The sequence below is a fragment of the Neopsephotus bourkii genome, unplaced genomic scaffold (genome assembly GCF_033783945.1).
Source record: "Neopsephotus bourkii isolate Nb327-2 ecotype Australia unplaced genomic scaffold, CSIRO-AGI_Nbou_v1 NB_719, whole genome shotgun sequence".
Taxonomy (NCBI): domain Eukaryota; kingdom Metazoa; phylum Chordata; class Aves; order Psittaciformes; family Psittacidae; genus Neopsephotus; species Neopsephotus bourkii.
Window position 1 is genome coordinate 2,275,297 of NW_026901218.1, and position 21,221 is coordinate 2,296,517.

Consider the following 21,221-nt stretch of genomic DNA (forward strand, 5'->3'; position numbering starts at 1 on the left):
CCAGTTTTCCCTGCATAAAAGTAAGGCAATCAAATTAAATACGACCTTTTTGCTGTGATTATGACTCCTTGATTAGAATCTCTTTGAACTTTGGCCAATCGTATATATTTCACTATTTATTATCTCAGCACACTTTTTTTTTCCCAGAGGTATCCTATGAAAACGAAAAATGTGGTTTATCATTTGTTTCCTTTTTGGAGATGCAGAACTGGTTTATATCTGCTTGGATTAAAAGGAAAGAAATGGTTAATGAAGAGATTGCAGTTTTCTGTCTCAGTGTATACCATGACTTTAATAGAACTCATATTTTGGAATGCTAAAAGCTATAAAGACATTGATATTGGGCAGAAGAGTAGAAGATGTCTGAAGCACATCATGTGTTTGCACCTTGCAGCAGCAGTGGAGGAAACAAATCCCCCTGATGATCAGGCTGCTGCTCAGAGGTATAGGCACCTCGTGATTTGATCAAGACTTCTAGAGAGCTGTGGGATGCTGTGGAATTGAATTCTGCAGACTCCATCCTTTTTCTTTTCCTCCTGACTTTGGAAGACGTGTGTGTCAATCACCAGCCTACCTGCTTCTCTGCTCTGTTGCAAGGGGAGCAGGCTTGCTTAGCAGCTCTGATGAGATGGGAAGAGAAGAGTTCCTGCTACCTACATGTGTACTCTTGTTTGAGACACGGAGAAAGTGAGGAATAGAGATGTATGGGGTAGCCTCACGTGTCAACATGCCCTGAGGCAGTGAACACCTTTGCACAGGCTGAGAGGGAGCTCTGGCCTGTGAGTCAACTTATATTGCAGAGGATAAATGCTCAGGGATGGCAGGGAAATTGTTTGCCTGCAGCCATTCCCTCCTTTCATTTATTTATTTTTCCTCACAATGTTAAATATTACCAGCTTGCCACTGTTACTTGAAGCTAAAGGCTTTCACTGCTTAGGTTTGCATTTCAGGCTGTCCCAGGAGCTTCTCAGAGCAAAGGGGTTGTCCCCAGACTGATGGACCCTGGGAAGGGAGTTTCTTGGGTTAGGAAGAAGTGGCAGTAGTTTTACCTTTGAAGCTAATTTCTTCAGCATGGCGCTGCCTTCTCCATCTCAGCAATCTGCAGAGGAACTGACCCTGCTCCTCCATCCCTTTCCCTCACTGGTGCGGATGGGATGGATATGCTAACTGATGCTCTCTGGTCAGGCAACAGCAAGCACGACCACTGCAGCCTGGCTGCGTCCCTGCTGGGTCATGGTGAACCCTCACTGCCATCAAGCTGAAAAGCCATTTACTGAGTGCTGAAGCCACTAAACATGGTGTTATTTCTATTCTAGCATAAAAGGGTGAGATAACAAGGGCACTTCACACCTGCACACATTCAAAATAGGATTGTGCGTGGTCGGTATAGGATTGACTAGCATTTTAGCTGCTCTTTTAACAATCAACACATCAACTCTTACAGAGACTTCCTGATAGGGTGTTTCCACCTTTCATTATATATGTATGATAAAATATGTTGCCGCTACACCTTGTTAGTCTACTTACCAACTGCTTTAAAGACATGTAGAAAGAACCCAAGTGTAATTCTGCTTGTCAATCTTCCCTGCAGAGAAGGAGACCTTTCTGGATCCCTTTGTGCTGAGGGAGCTCCTCCCGACATCGCTGGGGAGTTACTACCGCTACGCAGGTTCTCTGACTACTCCTCCGTGTAGCGAGATTGTGGAGTGGATCGTTTTCCGGAGGCCTGTTCCCATCTCTTACCATCAGGTGTGTTTATTTTGTTTGTCCATCTCTTGATTTGTCCTCTTTAGGGTGTTTCTGAAACCTCCCGTTGTAATTTTGAGAACAAAAAATGCTTCTGTTGACAAAAAAGGAAGTGTTGGTCATTCCTTTTATTCTCTTAAGTAATATTGTTTCTGAACATGAGCCATCGGTCTTAAGAAGACAGTACAACATGAAACCTGGCTTCCTTTCAGTGATTTATTCGCTATTGTTTTTGTTAAGATTAAATTAAGCAATGATATAAATATTTACATGGAGTTCCTTTTTATTCTTTTTAATTGAAACTTTCTTTTCAAAGCAAAGTGAGTGATTTCAGTTCTGCTTAGATTTAGTTATTTGAACTAATTACAGTAGAAAAGACATCTTTCCATTAATTCTCCATGCTTAACTGTTTTTACAACACAGTAAAGCTGCCATTATGGGCTCAGAGAGCTGGTGCACAAATCTTTAAAATTAGCACATAGTAGCTTTTAATGCAAATAGTCGCAGTGTCTGGGATTTGTCTGGAGAAGAGTGGTCCCCATCAAGAAATAACTGGATGGAATCAGATGTTTACCAGTTATTTTGACATTGTGAGACTGTTGTCTTCAGAAAGCCATCCTGCTGAAGGTAGCTTTCCCTTTTATCAACTAGCAAAAGCCACTGAAAGGTGACTTTTTAAATAGAACCATGGAGTGGTTTGGGTTGGAAGGGACCTTTAAACTCATCCAGTTCCACCCCCAAACCATGAGCAGGGACACCTTCCACTAGAGCAGGTTGCTCCAAGCCCCTGTGTCCAACCTGGCCTTGAGCACTGCCAGGAATGGGGCAGCCACAGCTTCTCTGGGCACCCCGTGCCAGCACCTCAGCACCCTCACAGGGAAGAGCTTCTGCCTAAGAGCTCATCTCAGTCTCCCCTCTGGCAGGTTAAAGCCATTCCTCCTTGTCCTGTCCATACAAGGCCCTTGTCCCAAGCCCTTCTCCAGGTTTCTTCTCAGCCCCTTTACACACTGGAAGCTGCTCTAAGGTCTCTTCTGAGCTTTCTCCAGGCTGAACAAGCCCAGCTCTCTCAGCCTGTCTCTAGCAGAGCTGCCTCAGCCCTCGGAGCATCTTTGCAGCCTCCTCTGGACTCTCTCCACCAGGTCCACATCTTTCTTATGTTGAGGTCCCCAGAGCTGGATGCAGTACCCCAGAGAGGGTTTCACAAGAGCAGAATACATACACAATTCTGTCAAACTAAGTGAACATTTCGCTGGGTGATCCTGACTGACAGATGCTGGTTCTCAGATGCTGGTTTCAGGCTTTTTTTTCATGTTTTCTGGATCCCATTGCTTCTCCTGTAGATTCTCATCAATTTTGAAGTGCTGTGTTCAAAACTAGTTGCAGTGCTTGAGCTAGGACCCTCCCAAGGCTGAGGGCCGTGGCGGGATTCACACGTCCAGCCCCCCTTGCTGGTGTTATTTTTCCCTTTTCACAAAACATGATGTTCTTACCCACGTTCATCTCCTGGCCAGCAGGAACCCTATTGCTAGAGGCTTTCCCCAGCACCTTCTCTAGCAGTGCTGAGCATTTCATGCATTCCTGTACCCATGGCTCTGGCTGCAGCATGGGACTCTTTGCACATGGTCCTAGTTGAATCGAACCCTTTGTTTTTTCCAGGCTGTTTGATTGTCAAGATCATTTTGAATTCTGTCCTTGCCTGCAGGATACTTGCAATCCCTTGTAGCTTCTCCCTACATCAATAAGTTTACTGTTTATTATTTGGTAGCTGGGAGGCTTGGCCCATGCTCAGTTTTATACCCTGTATGCGCATCAGGTGGGTCATGACTTTCTGCTTTCTAAACAAATGCAAATAAACTGGTAAATCCGAATTATGGCCATTGCTTTAATGGTATAAAGGTACTTTATCCTGGCATAGCTTCTTTCCTGTGCAGTAGGGTAATAACTGTGCCAAGTCAAGCCTTTAAAATTTGGCATTGTGCTGCTTTATGCATGCATGTGAGGTTGAAGGGCTGGGAATTCTGTGTGTAGACAGACTTTCATTGATACTACAACACATGTGGAATAAGTAATAGTATTCTTCTCCGTGGCAGCTCTAGATGGGTGTATTTTAAAAGCCTGCCACCCTGCCATTGCTATGATTATTATTTGTTCCTCTAACGGTAACGGTGCAATATAATCCATTGCCATAGTTTAACCTTCTTTATCACAAACCCTGTGAAGCAGCCTGTAATCCCAGAGGAGGAAAGCGATATTGTTTAAGCTTTGTTGCCATTCCAATTAAATCCTTGCTTTTGTTCGAAATACCTTGCTGTAAAAAGGACAGTAGTAAAGTGGTCCAATTGTGGAAGCTTCTCTGTTTTATTGTCAGTGCTCCATCATCATCGTCTTTCCTGATAATTAGCGAACAAAACACGACAAGCTGTGTCACCCTGCAGATGCATTGGAAAGCTAAGTGCATTCAGTGACCCAAAGCATGGCATTATCTCTTTACAATGCATACCTCAGAGTATCTCATTGTGCTTGTAACAGTTTCAGTATTTTTAATTGCCATTTGTATATCCAACCCATAGAAGAGTGTGCGTATCAGGCTTTAATGGTTTGTAATTACACGACTTGGAGTTTTAGATCAGGTTTCCCTGTATCTACAATAGTCTTACAACAGCTTTTCATTTCTTCTGCTGAACAGGAGCTCTTGTACTCCTTGAAGAGCATGAATGTAGCTCCTTGACTGCAACTTTTTTTTCTAGCAGCTATAGATAAATTAATTTCTCATTTATGTAGATAATATTTTTATAGTAAAAGTGAAGTTAAAATGACTTATCTGTACTTCAACACATAAAAAGGGGAAGGTTAAAAATCACATTTGAATTGGCAGTTGTTAAAATGCAATTATACCTCCCCAAGGTAGCATGGCAGAAGAAAATATTGTAAAAGTTCTCTCTGAAAGTTTAGAAATTCAATTAATGTCATGGATGTGTAAGCTGAGAGACTCGACTTCAGAGAAGCAGTTGCTACCCAAGATCTTGAGCTTTTAAAAAGTAACCTTAAGCCCTCTTAGCTGGCTTCATCAAAACTGCTTCCAGTGTAAGAGGTGCAAAAGATACGTAAATATTCACAAGAGTTTTGGTCTGTGCTTTCATAGAAGTGCATAGCAGGATCATCTGTTGGGTTGTTTTTTTTTCCCTGAAGACAGAAGTCTAAGATAATAGTCCTTTTATCCCATTTTTAACCCATTTGTCAATGCTTCTGAGGGGCTCCTCTTAATAATTAGAAAAGGTTTTCAAGGTTTTTCAAGGTGTTTCTCTGAAGAATCAGAGAGAGAATTGCAGCTGAGAACCAAGGAATAGAGCATTCCTCTGAGATACAGAAAAAGTACAGTCCAAATCCCACCATCAGTACCTGCAAGGCTGGAAGAGGTACCTGAGCTTCCTGCCTGCGATGGGAACTGGTCACTGGCTGATCCCTTCCTGCTGCCTCCTGCCTCAGTTTCCCTGCTTTTACAGTAAAAGTAGTTGTGATTAGGGGGAAGCTACTACTAAAAACATACAAGTTGTGCTATTATCTAGGAGGTGATTGCCAGTAGCAGGGCTCAGTTCCCTTGGTTTCACGTTGTAGTGCAGAGTTGTCAAACTCAGGGTTAGAGCTATGAGGTCCATCCGTTCTCCCTCATGCTATCCATGTGCTGCTCCCACATGGAGCACATTGGGTAACATTCCTGTACATACCTCCATCAGCTGGCTCAATGCATCACCCACTCCATGGGGACTTAAGTTGGACTGAAATGTGTAAAAATTAACTCACTCCTGCCTTGGAGGTCAGAGGATTTGTACAGATTTCAGCCTAATAACTACCATCGTCAAGTCCAGCAGACTGGACAGGGTGGGTAGCAGCAGCAAAAGGAGATTATGGTTACTGGTTTGAAGGGAAATTAATGGTAGTGAGTGCTTCTTGAGTCAGTGGAGGTGCTTAACTACTCTGTTACACCTTTCTTTGATTGTTTTTATCAGTACTATCAACTGGGGCTACAATGATAGTTTTTTCTAGATGCAAGTTTCAGGACTCTGACAGCTTCTCTATAGCTTTTAGAGCAGATGCACTTAAAGAAAAGGGTGTAGCTTTCTGAATGAGCTGTCAATAAGCTATGAGCGTAAAGTCTTGGGCCAGATCCTGTACTCTCAAAATCCATATTATCAATATATGTAATTGATGTTTATGCAAACAGTATTGGGATTGAATCCTTCTCAGCTCTGTTGTGCTTAGTTGTTCCAGCAGCAACATAACTCATTCCAGTTCTGGATGTGAATGACAACAAACTCTTAGCAAATGCTATACTGAACCTGATAGCTATGAGAAAAACTTCAGCTGAAAACATTTCCACCTTAGTTCACTAGATAATTCTTTCTAAGCAATACTGTTTTGAAATAACAGGAAAGTTCTTCCTTACAGGTTAATCCATTTTATTAAAAATAGCTCAAATATGAATCCAACAGAAGAAACATATTCCAAGAGGAATCTACGCTAACTGCACCTAAAGTGCTGCAATAGCTATCTGAGAAGCTTAGCCTGGCAGCTAAACCTCATATGGTATTTAGAGACAAGGTAGCATTGCCCTGTCCTGGAGAAGGCTCTTGGGGTGGGATAACCTGGAAGCACTTTTTGATGTGATGCTCTGAAACAAAGCGGTGCCAGGGTGAGGAGGGCTTGGAAAGGCCGTGTCAAACAAAATCCTTCCAGACCAGGGGTCTAAGGGCACATGTTTCCCTGCCCATGACAGACATCCGCAGGTTGATAGAAGACCTTCCCTTGTTGGGCAGGATAAGCGCTGTGCTAAGATAAGGCAGTTGGCAGTGATTTCAGTGGGCAGCCTGAATTCCCATGTGGTTTATCAGTCTTGGCATCAGCATTCAACTTCCTGCCATTTTAGTTTCTTATCAGCCACCCAGATTTCAGTACATTGTTTTTCTAATTAATGTCCTTTCTCTCCCCTGCCATGATGGCTGTGGTCAGCTGGAGGCATTCTACTCCATATTCACCACTGAACAGCAAGACCACGTCAAGTCCGTGGAGTACCTGAGGAATAACTTCCGACCACAGCAAAGCCTGAACAACAGGAAAGTGTCCAAGTCTGCTGTGAAGGATGCTTGGAGACAAGATATGACAGACCTCTTGGAAAATCCACTTGGCACAGAAGCTTCCAAAGGTAGATTGCACTTATGAAAGTTGCACTTCACTAATAGGAGAGTTTTTTGTCTCCTTTGTAATCAAATGGTGTCAAGGATAGCTGCAAGCTACTAAAGAAATAGTGGAGGTTAAGCAGGCATTCCTTGTTGGTGTCAATAAATTAATTAGTCCTGTGGGTGCCTGCAGTTACCTGTGGAGCTTGCTGTCACAAGGTGCCGTGGCAGTAAAGCCGCAGAATATGTGAGTCTCAAACTGGCAGTGTCCCCATTTCTGCCAGTTGGCTGTAGGACCTTAGCAATCCCTGCCAAAAAGAGGAACATGAAGAGACAAGATGAGAGATAAAATTTCAGCCCCATTAGCACTGGCTCCCTGCATGTCTGAATAGGAATAGTATGCCCAGATATGGTTATGGGTTTCATTTTTGCAGTAACAAGACTTTTGAAGAGCCATCGACCTTTTAAGTCAGCGTTTGCATCAATCTGCTTGTAGTGGTGGCAGGGAGGAAAAAACTCTTCCTTGCAGGCAGGTGATTTTCTGATGTCTTGCTGGAGTATTTCATGTGCCTTTTTGTAGAGCGGCTGGTGCTTGCTCTGTCAGACACTAGATAATGAGCTGGACGGAGGGGGGTGAGAGGGAGGTTGCAGCCATGTTGGCACAGGCAGCCCTGGCTAGAGGAGCACATGAACAATTCTGATAGAAATGTGTGCTGGATAAAATAAGACCAGAAATAAATAGCATTTACTACCTTTATTTGCCCTTATTTTATTGAATGGTGTTACTTAAAGGCTGGAGAATGACATGTTACTTCCCCATCTTCAGTCTCAAGAAGCGACTGGTGCTGAACCAGTTCTGGGTAAAGAAGAGAAGGGCAGCTTGCCAGAAGGAAACAGCTAAGCAGATTTACAAGCTTCCCTTTCATACCTGGCATTTTCACCTGCCCAGGCACAGAGAGTATAGTTTTTAGATTATGTGAATCATGCAAACAGCTGCGTTCAGCAACTCACCTTCCCAAGAGAGTGCTGGAAGAGTGTATTCTTCAGGGTTCATTATTCTGTGAGCATGCATATTTATATATATAAAATATACACGTACACAAATCTCATGTATGTTAAAGTCATCCCTGGGATGGAGAATTTACATTAGAAGTGAGGAGGAGGTCTTGGGAATGAAGAAACCCTGCTGCATGCTGCTGCTCTGGCCTGCAGTTTTCAGTCAGTGTTTTAACAGCAACATGTGTCAGTACGTATCTCTTCAGTATGTCCTGTATATCCTGTGTACGTATTACTTACCCAGAATAGTGATGAAAGTTAATCGATTGCTTTATGTTACAAGTGACAGAACTGACTAGTTTTCATTCTGAGTGCAGCTAAGATACCTCTGGTACATGTGGTATAACATTCAAGAAGATTTTACTGCTTGGGCACATGCCTGCATATTCTTTGATTCACTGGATGGTTTTTAGGATTATAAAAATGCTTTAGGTGATTTTCACCCCCGTAGTAAGTAACTAAGACCAACAGTTTTGATGGACCATTATAAACACTGAGGTCTGTAGTTAATGAGCTGACCTTGAAGTTGGAAGTATTGATGTCAAAGGAGCACTTGAATAATTGGAAAGATTCTCATTGACTTTGATCTTTAAGAACTCTTAATGCCCAGATTCAGCCAAGCACATATGGCTTAGTTAATGTCATGTGAGCCAGTCTACAGGAGCAAGGGAGCTGCACAGCCATTAGTCCATGTTTAGAGAAGTTGATGCCTGGGTGCTTGACACCTTGCATCCTTGAGGACTGGTTTCCCTATTTGGGTCCTCTTCCATCATGTCCAGGTACTCTAATGCTCTGTACTCATGCCTGCTTGGGAATTCAAACTTAGGACATGCTCAAGAGAGCCTCTCAATTGGGGGGCATGCACTTCCTGTGATCTGACAACATTCAGCATGCCATCTAATGGCATGGATAATGCTAGAGTCAGTGATTTGTTTTCCCTTGAGCTTTTGCAACAGGAGGCTAGCTAATGGTTGGGCAGCCAGTCTTTTTGTACCAACTCTGTCAACTTGTCACTTTTTGGGTTGTGTGCACACCAGGGGACACTGCAAATAGGTGCATTTTTTTCTTGAACTCAAAAATAAATAGGTTGCTGCAGTGTTGCTAACATGAAATGGATTGTAGCGTATCCTCCAAAGGTTACAAGATGAGTTATAGCTGTTCCAGAGATATAACAACATGGATGTTTCTGGCCCCTTCTTTGACAAAGGTGAACAGTGATGATGTGCCTGGTCCACTGCATGTTCTGAACTACTGACATATAAGTAAAAGGAGTTGAAGTCATAATACTTGAGTGAAAGCAAAACCTATTGTTTATTCAGCTAGTAAATACAGTGCCTCTCTATAAATAGTGTCATTCATGCAAAAGTACTGAGGAGCTGAGCGCACAGAGTGCTGCTCAGCCAGGCAGTCTGGCATACAAATATAAGAGTGTAGGGTTAGCATAACACATTTATTTTTATGCAGATCCTTCCGCACACCTTACAATTGCATCTCAATGCTTTCCACATTGCATTAAGCAATGTGACCAATGGCTGTCACACGTTGGCTGTTGTCTGCCCTCCCTGTCCTTAGGTTTATGTGTTGTAGAAAAAGGCAAGGTCACAAGAATGTGTCTTTTACTTGCTGCAGGGTGATATGGTTCGTGATGGTCTTCAGCTCTGGAGGGGAAGTTTGGGCTGGTTTGTCGGTGTGAATCTTTGCAGTTTGTTTCCTCTGTCACACTCTATTAAGTCTGTGGGCAGTATTGCTAATCTGGAACACAGTGCAGTGTTCATTATGTAAGCCTTTCTTATTTGGGAGGAAAATGTGCCCAGAGCAATTTGCATAACTTTCAGAATCATTTTCAGAATTCCCTGGTGAATAGGGAATTTCAAATCAGCACAAAGCAATGCAGCTCTGCATTGTTCCCATTCACAAATGCGCTATCCTGAACAGTTTGGCACTGAACAGGAATGTCTTTTCTCCCAGCTATCAAAGCTACCTCAGGTCATAGAACCATGACCAGCAGCATAACCTGCAGATACGCTAGAGGAAAACTCCTCCTCGCTTTATGCCAGTCCTCTGATTATTTCCTTAGCAAGGCCCTGTAAGTGGTGGCATTTGGTACAGAAAATGTCTTTTGGGAAAGGCTATTTTAGGGAAACCAAACCTGTCAGTGCATTTGGACCCAATGTCTTAGCCAGTGCGAATGTTACCAACTTTTTGTTTTGCAGTCAACTCTCCTCTCCCTCCTCTTTTTTAATTGAAAAGAGGCAATGAAGGGAGGGAGGTGTTTTCCATCATCAGAGTACAAGGTGGTGAAAATATTTAGCTAATTCAAAATAGTGTAGAGGGCTGGTTTGCCACTGGGGAGTGAAAACTCCAGTTTTCCTTTTGTGTTAGTATTCAGCAAGAACCAATTTCTTTGGTTCCATTATCTCATTCCTTCCTCCTGTTGGCAAAAGTTGATTTCGAATAGTTCTCTTGAGGACTGCTTGTATGACTGGAATAAAAGCATACACATGAGACTGAATCAGGCCCCATGAGCTGAGCTTAATTCTTAAGTTGACGCTGGAGCTGTTTCAAGAGACCAAAGAGATCATCTTTAAATACCTTATTTCTGAAATACACCATTCAGGATAAACACTGTTCAGCTATGTAATTGTAGCAACTGGTTGATAATAAACCATCATACAACAATATGGGTTCGAACTTAGACAGGGGAAGTTCAGGTTAGAAAGGGAAAAGTTCTTCACTGTGAGGGTGGTGAGGCACTGGAATGGGTTACCCAGGGAAGCTGTGAATGCTCCATCCCTGGTGGTGATCAAGGCCAGGCTGGACAGAGCCTTGGACGACATGGTCTAGTGTGAGGTGTCTCCCAGCCTATGGCAGGGGTTTGGAACTTTATGATCTTAAGGTCCTTTCCAACCCAAACCATTCTGTGATTCTATAATATTTATTAAGAAGATGAAACTTTCAGAGATTCAAAGTGTGGAGTGGATCAAGCTGTTAAATCACACAGATCATCAGGGCTTGAAAAGCTAACAAGAGGGCTCACCAGTGTTACGATACTGATTTATATAAAGTTTGAAAAGCTAGAGGTTCTCTGTACAGACATACTCAACCAGAATGTATTTATAAAATAATCATCAGATACTGTATCAGTGACAGTATTTGGTTTTCTACATGACCATCTCAGTTAAAATTGCCTACTGTTTCCCTGGCCTGTCCTCTGTGGCTCAGGACTGTGTTGCTCTGTCACATTGCATATCATGCTCCTGCCTTTTCATGGCCTGCTTGCAAGCAGCAATGCTAGAGGGATTGCTAATTATTTATCAGCTTAATAGTGTGCATTGCTCTACAGGGACAAATAGAGTTCTTACATTAAAAAGGCCGTGCAGTTCAAAGGCCTGAGTCTGTGTGATCCCTACTACTTTCACATGTTGTCCCACCAAGCAGAGATGTATTTACAAAACATTACCTGCTTCAGTAAAGGTGTAGGCATGGAAACTCAGGAGGAAAAGGTGTTTCATTTCCTTGTTTCGGAAGTACCCTATGTGCAACAATATTTGCCCATTTTATTTTGCTGCTGATTAGGACCATCAAATGTTGTTTCTTGCTCTTTATGTTTTTTAATGCTGAAAAAAAAACCACCCAACCCTTTAACCTTTCTTTCTCATTAAATGTTCTTCAAGCCTTACAACACTTAAACAAGCATCCCACATGAGGGGCTCTTGACATCAGAGTTTTCTTTCACAGATGCCTGATTACTTCCCCAAAGGTGTCTGATTACGCTTTGCTGGAGTCTCAAATGATGCTGTTTCCCATCAGTGGGAATTCACCTCAAAGTACTATCTTGTCATGGTTTAACCCCAGCCAACTACTGAGCCCCACGCAGCCGCTGGCTTACTCCCATCGGTGGGATGGGGAGAGAATCAGAATGGTAAAAATGAGAAAATTCATGAGTTGTGATAAAGTCAGTTTAATGGGTAAACCAAAAACTGCACATGCAAGCAAAGCAAAACAAGGAATTCATTCACTTCCCATGGTCAGGCAGGTGTTCAGCTATCCCTGGGAAAGCAGGGCTCCTTCACACCTAGTGGTGACTTGGGAAGGCACCACCATCACTCTGAATGTCCTCCCTTCCTTTTTCCCCCAGCTCTATACAGTGAGCATGACAGGCTGTGGCCTGGAATATACCTTGAGTCAGTTAGGGTCAGCTCTCCTGGCTGTGTCCCTTCCTGACTCCTTGTGCACCCCCAGCCTTCCTCATTGATGGGATGAGAGGCGGAAAAGGACCTGACTCTGTGAAAGTTCTGCTCAGCAATAACTAAAACATCCCTGAATTGCCAGCCCTGTTTCAGCACAAATCCAAAACACAGCTACTGTGAAGAAAATTAACTCTACCCTAGCCAAAATCAGCACATATATTTAATTTGGTCCTAGACTAAGTTAAATAATGAGCAGTCATAAATTCACTTTAATAAAACTTACTTAGCTTTGGACTCTAAATTAAACACCTGGGAGATTTCTCTCGTAGTGCATGGGCAATCATTTTCCTTGCTGTTCTTTGTTATGTGGTGATGCTACAGTTTGGAAGTCCTTGTAACTGGATGCTGCTAAAACATGAATAGAAGATATTTGATTTTCCCTCCTGTGTGCTGTACACTGGAGGCATGGCTCCAGCTATCGACTTGCGGTCAAAGGTACAGCACTGCTCAAGCAAAGAAATTCAGTTCTCATTCACTGTTTCATGGCTCCTGATGTTTGAAATTAAACTAAGGCCTCCTACAAAGGTACTGCCTGCATGGTGTTGGGAGTGCACCTCCAATGCAGCAGTATCCAAAGCTCCAGAGATGGTGTGCAGTGACATCATCGTTTTGAGGCAAATAGTTTAGAGCATTGGTGGCAGTGTTTTTGAATGAGAACAAGTTATTTGTCTCATTTATAGCCTCTGTTATTACTTCCAGTAATTTGTTTTTGCTTTCTAAATGCCCGTGTTTTATGAGAACTCTCTCAAAACAGCTTTGCAGTCTCTTCATGCCCTCGGGTTCTCTCTGGGAGGCCAAAGGGAGTGTTAGGCAGAAAAGTTCTGTTCTTGCAGAATGCATTTGTGTATTTTAGTCAAACCTAAATGACCACAAAATACTCTGTAGCATTAACCGGAATCTGACCAAAACAACAGTATAGTACGTTTAAATTCAAAATGATACATGATTGAAATTTTAATTTGGGATTACTAAATCAGAATGATAACTGTTTATTTTCTTTAAATATCTTGGGGAAAATGAAAATGAGCAAGAACCTGTTTTAGTTAACCTACGAAATGTTTGCTGTTGCAGTTGGTTATTCTTGTCCTTTGGAAGAATCTTGGAAGATTTCTTCATAGATTGCCTTCTAGATTTACTGTGAGGGTGCTGAGGCACTGGCACAGGGTGCCCAGAAAAGCTGTGGCTGCCCCATCCCTGGCAGTGTTCAAGGCCAGGTTGGACAGGGCTTGGAGCAAGCTGCTCTAGTGGAAGGTGTCCCTGCCCATGGCAGGGGGTTGGGACTGGGTGAGCTTTAAGGTCCCTTCCAACCCAAACCATTCTATTAACAAGTCCTTCCCAGATTCCTTGGATAACTGTACTTTTCTTACTTCCCTTTTTGATTTCACTTTGTTATGAAGACTGTCCTTTCCTAATTCCATTCCCCTTTAATCAAGTCAGCACCCTACTACAGTGTTGCTGGGGCAGATGGATCTATGTATCATCATTAGGATTGCTGTTGGCTCAGCAGACAGGCTCAGTGCAAAAGGTTGCACATGAGGGTGGTAACACTGGGCTGCTAATTGCTTGCTCTGCATCATCTCTGCACTGCAGGCCTGCCCGGCTGCCACTATGCCTCAGTGCTCCAAGTACATGTATTCACCTTTTGCTGTGTGAGTCTCTCGATGTGCACTGCAAGTACATGCTGTAATCCCAATTTAGGCAGAAATCAGTGTGCTCCTTCAGCATATCTCATCCCTTCCACCTCTTCTGTGTCTTGCTTTGCAGTGCTGGGTCATTGTGCATGCAGCTGTCTTGGAGTACATCATGCAAAAGCAGGAAAGGACAGGCTGCTGCCTTGCAAATAGCCTCGGATGAGTCAGGTGGAAGGCAAAACATTTCAGTAAAAACCTGACCCATTTTGAAGGGGAATCAGGGACAAAAAGATGTGCTAGATATACCTGACATAGGTCTCATGCTTCCCCTCCTAGGGGCTCTGTTCTGCAGGATTCTGTTTTCACCTCTAGTAACTTCCATGTGGTTGTAATGCGAGTAGTGCCTGTATGTAGCTGACATAGATTTATTAATACATTTATTAATAAGCAGTAAGTGATTGCTTGCACCTTTTTAAGTATTATAAAGGGCCCAAACCAAAAGAGCAAGAGGAATTCGGTATGAAAGTTTTAAGTATGGTTTATGTTCACAGCTGCCATGAAAGCTGGAAGAGCTGAGCACTTGTAAGGGAGCTTGATGATTTGTTCCCATTTACACCTGCAGGGAATTCCTTTCTGCACTGCCTACTGGCTGCTCCAGCTGTTTGGCCCACAGAATTACTGGCTAACATGGCAAATCCGTGTCCTTCTGGCAGGAAATCCTCTTTTCTTCCCCTGTTGATGTAGCACGTGCCACTGAATGTGATTCCACGTGCTGCATCAGAAGCATGGTATAAATAAGGACACAGGTGTGCATTTTAAACACAAGTCACCCTCTTCATGGCCACGTGTATGTGTGCAGTACAAACACCAGACTTGCAGGGCAGATCCTTGGTGGGCATCAGTTGAGCCCAGCATGGCGTCTGATTGTGTAAGGCTGATCTGCACCCGCTGAGGATTCAGGCCACAGCTGTAAAAACAGTGTTTGTGAAATACATGAAATATTTGGGCTCAAGCACAACACAGTGAAGCACACAGTCCAGGCCTTTCAGTAATACAGGGTATGCTGCTGTGATGTCACGGGTACTCAAATGCTAGAAAGCAAGCATTCAGGAATGAATCCAAATGTTGGCTGTGTGTTCACCTCGAGGAATGGGCAGGCAGCAGAGCGCAAAACCCCGCTTGGTCAGAACCCCTCCATCAGAAGTGCCCCACGTGCCAGTTTATTCCCCAGGGTGCAAAACAAGTGTAGGGTCTATCAGTGTCCCTCACACCTTCAGAAGGTTTGAAGCATCGTGAAAGGTAGGAGCAGAGAATATAAACAGTCTGTCTCCTAGCTACATTTGGCCTGTGGATTGAAGTCAGTGAACACAAGTATTTGTGTGTACGGCATGCTCCAGGGCCTGCGATTGCCTGCTGGTGAAGTGCAGGCAAAGGAAAGGAAAAATGCATACTTCTCTTTAAAGCAGTTATCCTTATATAGTAATAATGCCATTTATAAGCACTCTGAGAAGTTAACAACATACAGTAAAGCAAAGCAAAAAAAAAAATTGCAAATGTTTATTGAAAGGAGAATGGGTGGAAATATTGTAAGTATTCCTCCTAGCACTTTTCTGTGTATTAAAGCCTGTGTTGTCTCTGCATGTGATCCTCATAGTCTATTCATTATCCTTTGGGAGCACAGCCCTTGCTGAACTCTGAGATTGAACGCGACAGCCCAGAGCATGCTGTTGTTAGTTGTGGATCAAAGTCTCTTACCAAGCATCTCCACTGAGTCTTGCCAATCAATGTAAGGTACCGGAGTCTGGCACTGTATCACTTTCCTTACCATGGCACTGCTGGCATGGCACTGAGAGCAACTGTGAGTTTTGTCATTGCAGTATAACCTGTATTTTCACATTTCAGGGCAGCTGTATCTATAGTTGAAAGTATTTTTCTTCCCTTCTCTGTTGGTGGCATCACTTTTGTCTTGTCTGCAGACGGGTTCCTGCAGGGGGCTCTGGGGCTGAGTGAACTTAATGCGGTATTTTGCCAGTAACACTGCCATGGATGTCAGTTTTCAGGCTACTCCAAAATCAGATGGGAAGCTTGAGGCTGAGTTGGGTGTTGTTATGGTCAGCAAGTGGTCCATCCGTCCTGCACAACTGGTTCTTCCCAGTGCTGGGGCAGAGGGGAAAGAAACACCTTCTCTAACCCAAGAGCTTGGCCACTAACTTGTTTTGCCCATGCAGGGAAGAAAGTCATGAAACCCCCATACTGAGTGCTCGCCTTACAGCCAGGAGCTTCCTCACAGAGCAAGACAAGACCCCTTAGCTACCTCTAAGCAGTCGTGAGTCAGTAACATGCTGTGGGCACATCCTGATGCCCACATATTCCTCCCTTCACATAGCAATTGCCTTAGAAGATTCCTGGCCATCTCACCATGAGGGATTCAGGACTTCACTGGCGTGTTGCTTTTCTGTGCTGAAAATTGTGAGGGTTTCATCACACAATGTGTATCCCACAGTACTGAGGAAAGGAACAGCATCGCTGAGACACGCAGCAGCAGGGAGAGAGTGGGATTTTCCAAAAGAGGGCATAGCACAGCTAGAAATAACTGCCTTTAAAGTGGTGACATTTTTATGCATGGAAGAGCTAGCTTAGACCATTTTTAGAGGATTTTATAAATCCCTCTGAGCCCAGTGCAACTGGATTCATCATATGAGGCACCTGTTTTACAGGGAGAAGGTATATGAGCAATAACGGACTATACAGTTCTTGCACTCTTTCAGACTTTCCCTAAATATCTCTTTTTATAACCACAGGTAGCATATGCAAAAAGCATGATGAAACCCAGAAAGCTTGGCTGGTTTTGCATTTCTGTCTTTGAAAGAGCAATGTAGGCTGCTTTAAAAAGAGGAGGAAAAGCTCTAATGTTCTCTTGCAAAGCCCTTTCTTCATTTATGGGTGTGTCTTAATATCAGTGGTTAGTTTCTGGAGAACAATAAGCCCCCTTTTTGTCTTTCAGCTCTGAAATGGAGCTGCCAGGAGCTGTTGGATTAAGCTTTATCAGGCTGCAGTTAGGAAAGCCTCGTGGAGGTTACGTCGCCAAGTACAACACACAAATCAAATTACGGGAGAGATGAATGCAGAGTTGTTAAATTAATTTTGTTTGTTCCAGCCCATTGGAATGTTTTTAACATGAAGAAAATAATTCTCTGCTGTATGGCTGGGCTGGCCAGTGCTTAGGACTGTCTTAGCATGCTGCAGTTGTCTGCAAGTGGCAAGCAGATTTTCTCCAGGCTTGAGTGAGCCCTGGAAGACGAGGCTAGCCAAGATGCTGGCTTTGCCCCCTGCCTTGCCCAGTGGGCTGATCTGCAGAGAAAAGGCTGTGCCAAGCTCCTACACATGGTCAACAGCTGGAAACGCGGCTGAGGCTGCCGCGAGTCAGGTCAGAGGGCTTTCTCCAGATCCAACCCTCCCTCTTCGGCAGGACTTCTCCATGAGTTTCCATAAGCCAGCTTGTTTGCTGTGTTCCCAGTTCAGGTCTTCCCCAAGAGAAGGGTGAGGGTGGGGGGTTTCACTCCAAGAGGTCTGAGTTCTGCCATGCTCAGGGCATCACTGCCTGCCATGAGGCATGCCCATGGTACTGCACCAGCGGTACTGCACCTATGGTACTGCAAACACACCTGCTGCTGAGTGCCTCCAGGATGTAGTTCTGTGGCTCTGGTGAGGCTTTTCTGCTTCCAGGACATCTGGTGCAGGTGGTCTGTTAGCCAGGACATAGTGGCTTTGGTGTCCTGCTGGACCTATGCAAGGCCAGTCCATGTATCTGTGCACCACAGAAAGACATCCTGAAAGCCCCCTCAATATTATTATTATCATTTAGGATCAGAACTTGAAAGAGAGCATTAGTAATATTTGTTTCTAAAAACAGCTGAGGTGCAGAGGAAGTTCAGGTCAGATACAAGGCAGAAGTTCATTACTTTGAGGGTGATGAGGCACTGGAACAGGCTGCCCAGAGAAGTAGTAAATGCTCCATCCCTAGCAGTGTTCTAGACCAGGTTGGACAGAGCCTTAGGTGACATGGTCTAGTGTGAGGTGTCCCTGCCCATGGCAGGGGGCTGGAAGTAGATGATCTTAAGGTCCTTTCCAACCCAAACCATCCTATGATTCTATGGTTCTATGCTATGTCACTGTGAAATGGTGCAGGTTGTTGGTTTCAGTTCTTTTTGTTTTCTCAAGCAATCATGAACACACAGGCTTCTGTTTCCCTTTAGTGTATCCTGACTGAGTTCAGAGGAAGGTCCAAACTTCTCCCTCCCTGTCCCAACCTCTTTCTGCATTTCTGTGTGTCCTTCAGCTGCACTTCTTGCAAAATCAGTGGAAGTTCTGTAGCATCTAAAAAGAAAAGCAAGCAAGGAGCCTGTGATACTTGTAATCTTCTTTCAGGAATCCAAGGCACACAGACTGTTGAAAGGAAAATTAGATCTCTGGAAAATGACAGTTATTTTATAGATGGTCAAATCATTGCACTTTTTTTTCTTGCCTTTCAGACATTTGCTGCGTTATTTTGTATCACTTTAATTAAATCATCAAATTGAATTATTGGATCAAATGGGTTTTTATTCCACTGTGTCCTGAGCAGGTTTGGTTAAATAAATGCAACCATATGTTTCATTTTGTGAAAAGATTTCTTTTCTTTGCCCATTCATAAGCTGTTAAAAAAAGTAGCTGAACAGAAGAGGTTGGTTATTACTTAATTACATCAGGTACTGCTACGTGCCTTGGCGTAATTGGAGCAAAGTCATCCTAAGTCATGAAAAATGTGTAGTATTTACTGTGAAATAGCCGTATTGTAAATTGTGGCTCCTTTAGCTGGCTGTGAATGAGGTTTGGCCTCCACAGAACTTGTCCCAGTAAAGTCATTGGGGTCATTCAGCTGCTTGAAACTTCTCATGGCTTTCTTGGATCAGAGAGGGTCTCCAAACATTGATCCTGTGAGTCCTCTTGTTTACCCTTGGGAAATACCCACTCATTTCCTCTGCTTGGCTATTCTGAATGGCGTCAAAGCTGGCTGCAGAGTGGCGTGGAATCGAGGACATGACAGTCCGTTCTCCCTTGGGTGGCTTGGAGTCCTTGTCTGAAGAGCATCTGGCTAGCCATGGTTCAGAGAGGTGTTACAATTAAGGTAGATCTCTCTGTCTCTTATGAAGGTTACCTGGATGAATTACTTCTAGAACTGTTTGATTCATGATTACTTTAAGTATATAAATCTCTGCATGTCCTCCTGGAGGACAAGGACTGGGTAAGGCTTCTAGGTCTGTGTAGTCCTTCACCCTGGGCCAGGGTGAAGTGCAACCAGTTTATCTCTGGATTTGATTAGGTGGAACAATAAAGGCTGGCCTGGCATTTTGAAGGGTAATTCTGTGGTGACAGAAAGCTTCAAAAAGGGGGCAGTTATGATTTATTGGTGCAGTTATCAATAAATAGTGATGTCAGTGAGAATTGATCTGGCTATCTCAGCAGAAATTGGTGAGCATGGAGAGGCACAGCAAGGATTGTGAAGCTCTGTAAACAGTGACAACAAGGACTACTTTCAGATGTGCTCTCTTGGCTGGGTCCTCAACACCTTTATGCCATGCTCCCTGCAGAGACCAGGAGGGAGCAGGAGGGAAGGGGTCTGCAGGGTGCAGACTGAGGTTGCTTCTGGCTTTGCAGCTTTGCCAGCAGAATGCTGTTTTGTTCCCTTAAACTCAGTGCAAATAGAAACTCATATTCATTTTGTCAGCGATGTGAGGTACTGCAGGGTTTGTTTGCTTTGCTGGATCATCCTTGTGGGTTGAGCAGAAGGATCTATTGCAGAACTCCAAGATTGTCACTACTCATGGCAGGAGCAAACACCAAATATCTTCCCTGCCCAAGCATATTTCTGTAATAGATGTTCTCTTGTTCAGGCTAGCTATAAAATGTGAGTTATAACCGCACAAATGCATTTGACAGGTATTTTTCTATTGAACTAGTAATGCTGGTGTTTACAGCATTTAGTCATTTTTATTTAGGAGCTGTAGCTATTTCAGTAATGTAACATTAGAGCTACACGACCAACCTGCAAAGTCCAGGCAATAGGAACAGACATTTCTCGCCTTCAGTGCTGCCAAGACTCTTCAGAAGTAAAATAATGGCCAAAGATACACACAGTCACATACCTGCAGAGCACAAATAAGCTGAATGTGTTGGCATTAAATGGAAAAGTCCTATGGGAAAAATAATTCTGCAAACACTGTCAGCATGATGGGCTGGGTGACACTTTGACTTTCCCTGGCAGAAGAGACCAGTTCCTTTGCCACGGCACATTTAGGTGTTTAGGTATAGTAGCAAGTGATTTTTCTTGGTTCAGAGTTTATATTGGGAAAGAGAATGTGAGAATCTGTCCTGAATTGTGTATTTTAAACATGATTTTTAAAGCTTGAAGGAAATCTGAACTCTTTATACGTGATGTATATTTTTTGGTAGCTTATGAGTGCCATCTAGTGTTCTCCATCAGTACCCTGACCTTTACATCTCTGGTGGTTTCTTCAGTTGCTGGGAGTGGGCTGGGCACATCTTACTCCTGAAGTGAAGACTGGTTTGGTCTTCACTGGAGAAGTTTGGGGTTGATGTCTGCATTAAGCAGAAGCTGTGTCTTTGCCTGCTGGTTATGCTGTTCCTACGCTGACATCCCCAGCAACTTACGCTTGTGGAAGGTGCTGATTTTGGAGGCTGGCTACAGGGTCCCCCTGCCTGTTATGAAAAGGAGATGGCTATCAGATGCCACTCTTCTCTGTGCTGGTAATATATTGCTGTCAAACAGCTGAGAACCTATGAAGGAAAATAAGTAGAGGAGAGTAAAGCAAGATGTGCTTATGTGCAAAAACATACTAGGGTAAGAGGAGAATACTTCCTGATCCAACAGTGTTACATTTTTGTGGAATCATAGAATAGTTAGGGTTGGAAAGGACCTTAAGATCATCCAGTTCCAACCCCCCTGCCATGGGCAGGGACACCTCACACTTAAACCATGACACCCAAGGCTCTGTCCAACCTGGCCTTGAACACTGCCAGGGATGGAGCATTCACAGCTTCCCTGGGCAACCCATTCCAGTGCCTCACCACACTTACAGTGAAGAACTTCGTCCTTATATCCAATCTAAACTTCTCCTGTTTAAGTTTTAACCGTTACCCCTTGTCCTATCACTAAAGTCCCTAATGAAGAGTCCCTCCCCAGCATCCCTATAGGCCCCCTTCAGATACTGGAAGGCTGCTATGAGGTCTCCACGCAGCCTTCTCTTCTCCAGGCTGAACAGCCCCAACTTTCTCAGCCTGTCTTCGTACGGGAGGTGCTCCAA

At 43.7% G+C, this 21,221-nt stretch overlaps 1 protein-coding gene across 3 annotated transcripts in view; it reads left to right on the top strand.

Moving 5' to 3' along the window:
* PTPRG (protein tyrosine phosphatase receptor type G) overlaps positions 1–21,221 on the top strand; it is a 404,332-nt gene that overhangs the window by 301,539 nt on the left and 81,572 nt on the right. For all 3 annotated transcript variants that reach the window (XM_061354220.1, XM_061354222.1, XM_061354221.1), the window contains exons 8-9: positions 1,592–1,749; positions 6,754–6,946. In XM_061354220.1, the coding sequence (XP_061210204.1) occupies positions 1,592–1,749; positions 6,754–6,946 (351 nt within the window). The remainder of the gene's footprint in view (positions 1–1,591; positions 1,750–6,753; positions 6,947–21,221) is intronic.